Source organism: Cryptomeria japonica, chromosome 8 (assembly GCF_030272615.1).
Source record: "Cryptomeria japonica chromosome 8, Sugi_1.0, whole genome shotgun sequence".
Lineage (NCBI taxonomy): Eukaryota > Viridiplantae > Streptophyta > Pinopsida > Cupressales > Cupressaceae > Cryptomeria > Cryptomeria japonica.
This window is the reverse complement of record NC_081412.1, coordinates 741,717,148-741,722,625: the sequence shown is the minus strand read 5'-3', so window position 1 is coordinate 741,722,625 and position 5,478 is coordinate 741,717,148. Positions and strand designations below refer to the sequence as shown.

The 5,478-nt window shown below is 37.8% G+C and overlaps 1 protein-coding gene across 1 annotated transcript; it reads right to left on the bottom strand.

Moving 5' to 3' along the window:
- Positions 1–2,712: 2,712 nt before the first annotated feature.
- On the bottom strand, positions 2,713–4,617 carry LOC131061433 (protein RETICULATA-RELATED 3, chloroplastic). The gene has a single exon (XM_057995122.2). The coding sequence runs from the start codon at positions 4,375–4,377 to the stop codon at positions 3,235–3,237; it is 1,143 nt and encodes a 380-aa protein (XP_057851105.2). The 5' UTR covers positions 4,378–4,617; the 3' UTR covers positions 2,713–3,234.
- Between the last annotated feature and the right edge of the window lie 861 nt (positions 4,618–5,478).

Genomic DNA, 5,478 nt, shown 5'->3' with positions numbered 1-5,478 from the left:
GTTTGGAACAATTTCTCTTGGCCGAAGTGTAACCGTTTTGCTTGGACTTTGGCTTTGAATAGATGTCTAACATGGGACAATATTCGCAAGCGGGGGTTCCACGAGCCTGCCATCTGTGTTTTGTGTAGTAATGGGGAGGAGGATTCTTCACACCTGTTCTTTAGATGCCCTTTCTCGTTGCTGATTTGGCATTACTAGTGGGGGGTGTGGAAGCACCCTTGTGTTCACACAAATTCTTTGGTGGAGTTTTGGAGCAGTTTGGGCAAGCCTCCTATTTCATCCTCTTTTCTCCAAACTGTCTGGCACATTGGGCCCATTTTCATACTTTGGCAGATCTAGCTAGAGAGGAATAGGAGGATATTTAGGGAAGTCAGACTGCTAGTTCAACAAGTGTGGAATAGAATCATTGGAATGATCCAGGAAACGATGGAAGCTAAATGTGCGGTGAATTTTCCTCTGGACAGAGGAGAGATTGATATAGTGTGTAGGTTGGGTTTGCAGGAGATGTCTCCCGTCTCATCTTGTGTCAGGAGAGCTAGACGTGCTATGAGGAAGGTTCTTAGGGTGGGAAGATGGTTGCCCCCTCAAGATGAATCCATTAAGATTAACACCGATGGCTCCTCTAGGGGTAATCCGGGTCCTGCTGGGATTGGTGGTGTTGGTAGGGATCGTATGGGGGAGGTGGTTTTCTTCTTTTCAGTGCATAAAGGGCAGCAGTCTAATAATTTTATGGAGGGATTAGCAATTTTCTATGCCCTGGAGCGTGCGTTTGAGTTGGGGTGGCGTAAGGTTATCTGCAAATCGGATTCGCAGATTATGGTTAATCTGTTGATTGAGCAGAAGGTGAGTGGGATTAATTGGTAGCTGGCAGGGATTGTTCACCAAATTTTGCAAATTAGTGCTATGATGGAGAAGGTGTCTTTCATCCACATTCCTCGTGAATGGAATAGAGCAGCTGATTGTTTGGCTAAGTGGGCCTCAAAACATGGTGATGATTGGAAAGTTGAGGGTTGGGAGCATCTTTCCCCGGATTATTGTCAGGGCTTGCATAAGATCTTTGTTGAGGATATGGATAGTCATGAAGTTGGTTGATAATTGGTTGGGTTTGTTGTTCTCTTTTGGAGCTTTGAGGCTCTGGTTTTCTTATGTAATGCTTGCGTCTGATTATTAATAAAGTTTTTACCCCTTTATTCAAAAAAATAAATAAATTTGAGATTAGAGTTCAATTGGCTAGAGCCAAAAGTACCTATTTTTCTTCTAATGATGTTCGACAATGTATCTAAAAACACAGATGAGACAGATCACACTAAGGAAGTATGATATATTTTAGTAAGTCGGCTGTAAACTAATGTAGACAAGGGAAAAGTATGAAGATTGGTATTGGAGCTTGAGATAGAAATAAGTGGCAATGATTTCTGATGACAAGAAAAAAGGATTCTAATAGGAGACAATGTCATTTGAAACAAGAAACCTGAGCTTTCGAGCCTTCACACTATTTGTTGCACCTTGATTAAGAAGATTGAGAACTAAATACAAAGCAAGAGAAGTATCTAGGAGGAATCAGACCTGATTATCACAGAGGCAGCCGCATCAATTTGTTGTATTTTCAAAATTGTAATGATAGGGAGTAAACAATATGCATTCTTATGTATCCCCTGCCTTGCATGATTGAAGTGAGTACAGCTGTTTAGACTACATTTCTCAATTTATGTATATCAAAATAAGCCCAGAATGTGGGTTTGGTCCATGGTAAGCACATAAAGTATTACATTTGTAGGGACATAAATATACCAAAAAATTGCAATTATTTCATTAGAAAGCCAGGAGAAAGCTTTATTTATTAATAATTATTAAACGAAACAGAGACACAGACAGAGACAGAGAGGTTCATTCATTATGGGAGACTCACAGAATCCAATAGCTTTGTGTCTCTTTAAAAGACACAAGATTATAGCAGTCATTAAGCTGGGCTGACTCACATCACTTACCAAGCATCAGGAAATTACAATGGAAAAATGAAACAGGAACATAAATCGCCTGGATCCCAAAATTAATTATTTATACCAACATAGGAATCTTTACATCTGAATAATTTGCAACTTATCCTACACGTCCAAATCAGTTTGATCCCATCTGTCGATTTAAAAATCTGCCAATGTTTATCTGTGAAGCTCACTAAACTATACGAAGATGACAGTGCTTTGGCCCTCTTTCTAAACATTACCATGAATATAATGGTTGGGAATGTAAAGAACTCCATTGGAAATTGTCATTTGCAGCAAACCCTTGTGCTATTTTGATGCTTGCTCCTATTTGCTATTTTGAGTTCCTTCAATAATATAAAATAAACTAGATCTTTTATACTTAAATTTTGGTATTAGCTTGAAATGTTGATAATGTGGGCCTTAGTTGTTATTGTTTCAGAAAATACTAAAATGTTCCCAGTACTTCTTAATAGATAACATTCACACATACCAAACAAACGAAAAAGATTTGAACAATGCTATACCATTTTAGATATATCTCCGCTCCTTTAACTGTGAATATAAAAACATCAAACTCATATTCCAAAAGGCATAAGAGAATATTCAATTAAAACAAGCACAGAATAATTTTGTGTTTCAGCAAAATAACCTGACTGGAAACCATAGTAGCTTATCTCCAGCGAGAAGAGTAAACTTTGGCCAAAATCAGTTTGATCATTTCGGAATGTAAAGTCAAGGACCCTTGATAAAATTATGGTATTACTTAGTTCATACAGATGTTTATTCAGAATATGGACCAAAAATTTATTGTCCAAGGAAAGAAACTAAATGAATACATTGCTTTATTGACGGACCACTTTGGTAATTATTGAGAATGCGTGGCTAGTAGAGTAAAACCAACAAGTTTACTAAAATTGAAATAAGGTCCTGTGATAAGACAGCCATTTTTGACCCATCGTTAGCTACACAGCAGTTGCTCTGCTCTGCCATGCCCCATGGAGATCCAGAGGGCATAATGTCAAATTTTGGTTTGCCCTGGCAATTATTACTTTCAACATTTGATGGTACTCCTGACAATCAACCACGTAATTCAAAACACCATTCAACTTAAATCAACTCTCAGGCAACCTGATCAGGGTACACCAGAATTTCAGCCCTGAGTCTTGCCCGCTCAAATTAAAAACTGAAATCCAAATATCCATTAATATAGACTACCCTGAGCACTTCAACAACATTAGAGAAGATGCATTCAAGATGTCTCACTGTGTTGTAGATCCTTGCTCTGATCCCCCAATTCAATCCCTGGACTCAAAACTATTTTTTCTTCCTTCGGTGATAATGAACTCTCTTCAACCTTCTGGGACCCTGTTAATCTTGCCAAGAGCACAAATGACATACCTCCTAACAAATTGTTTATACAACGAAGCGCAATCACAGAAGCCTTAAACCTAAATGGAGGCAACCCCTTTGCAAGCAGAAATTCAATTCCATTTAGGGTCTGATACCTCAAATTGCTACTAAACCCCATGTGAAGCGCCCATGTGGATGCATTCAACAGGGGAGGTGGAGCCTTATTTAGGCTCACAAAATTGGGATCCATTCTTTCCCTTATGTTGATCAGAGCATTAGACAATGCAGTCCCCAAAAGACCTGCCCCAAACCCAGTTACCGAAAACAATGCACCCTTGTATACGAAAGTACCCAACCTCTCAACAATACCATATGAACCTGTCTCAAACATGTGACTAGGAGGACAACACGAGAAAAATCCTGGTAAGGCCTGGCCTCCTACTAATGAAGTGGGAGCCAGCAAGTACATCAATGTGAAATTCATTATGGATCCAACAACAAGAGTGGAAAACACAAAGTCGAGCTCATTAAGTCCAAAGTTGGGCCTGGAAGCCATGTCCCCAATTAAACACGAGCCCATCCCCACCACCTCCTCCATCAAAACCTTGAAAGGAAACTGTGGATCCGCCTCTACTCTCAACCTCCATCCTTGCAAAAACAGACCCAACAAGCCACCTTTAATTCTACCTTCTTCTCCATCACCATCAGAGTCCCCCCAATCAGGCCTACCATTATTAGAGTTCCCACCATTGTTATCATTGATCCCCCCAGATCCATTTCCTCCAACTTCATCTATGATTGATGATGCAGATACCCGTTTCTTAAAATTTCTCATATTCAATCCATCCTTATTATTTCTAAGATACCCATTGGAAAAAACAGAAATCAAACATTTTCTGTGATCCTTACCTCTTGGAGAAAGCCCAAGACAGTTGGCTTGCAAGCCTGTAGTCTTCCTTCGACAAGGATCGGTAGCTTTAAAACCAGCGATTGGCTCTTTGCATGACGTTGCAGGAGTATATAAACATCTCATGTTCGCCATTGTTGTACAAATCTGAGCAAAAAGGATGAAAATACTAGATGGCCAAGGTGGTGTGATTGACAGTGTATTTTAAATGCCAACCGATGGTGTCGTAAGTGTTAATAAGGCAGAAGGTTAGGTGACAGACAGGTTTGGATGTGATTTTCACGTGTTAGATATATAAACAAGCACTCTCAGCAGAGATGGTATTCGATTCAAAAACAAGGTGTTCAAAGATTTGGCGTGAGGTTCTCTTCAATCATTGTTCAACCTACAAAATACTTGTCAATCTCTATGGCTACCTAACAAATGTTTAATTAAGGGTAGGTAAGACAAAGTACTTAGTCACTCCATTGGTAGTTGAATTTTTTTTGATATTTATTATAAATATTATTTTATTTTATTGTAAAAACTATACAATCTTAATATAAGATTTTTTTATTTTTTTTAATTGATAAGTTACTATCAAAAGTGGTAGTGCATGTATATTATCAATAATTTACAGTATCTTTATTTAGCAAGAAATTCATTTATCAAGTATACAAATCAAGAGCATCATGCAAACAATCAAAATTTGTGTTCTTTAGTGTCTATAATATTGTTGGGTGAAAATTTGGTAAATTGGTGAAGGTTTACAAAATTTGAGTTTCACGACAGTACGTGAGATAATACTTCTAAAAGGCAAAGTACAATCTCTCCTAATTATAAGGGAAGACTATTTTTCCTATTCTACCTGATAAATTTACACTAATCCAGGATGCCACAACAACTACGTTCCCTTTTTCAAAACAAGTTTAATCTGATTCTCTATTTAGAACAAATTTCTTCTTTCAATCAAAACAACTCAAACTTGTAGTAATATTAAAACTATGCTAATTAGGAAGTAAAGTGTTCGCGAAAGAACAAAGTCTTCCATTACTTCCCTTTTGTGAAAATGACTTAGGGACGGGCCTTATGTATACAAAGAACTCAAAGTTTATTTCAAATACCTAAGTCCTATCAACCACTATAACCCAGAATAACGATATATTGCTAGCTCAAAGACTTTCAAATATATCTTAAGATTTTCTACTCTAACAAGATAACTTAGTATAGCACAAAGACTTTACCTTCTTATCTACT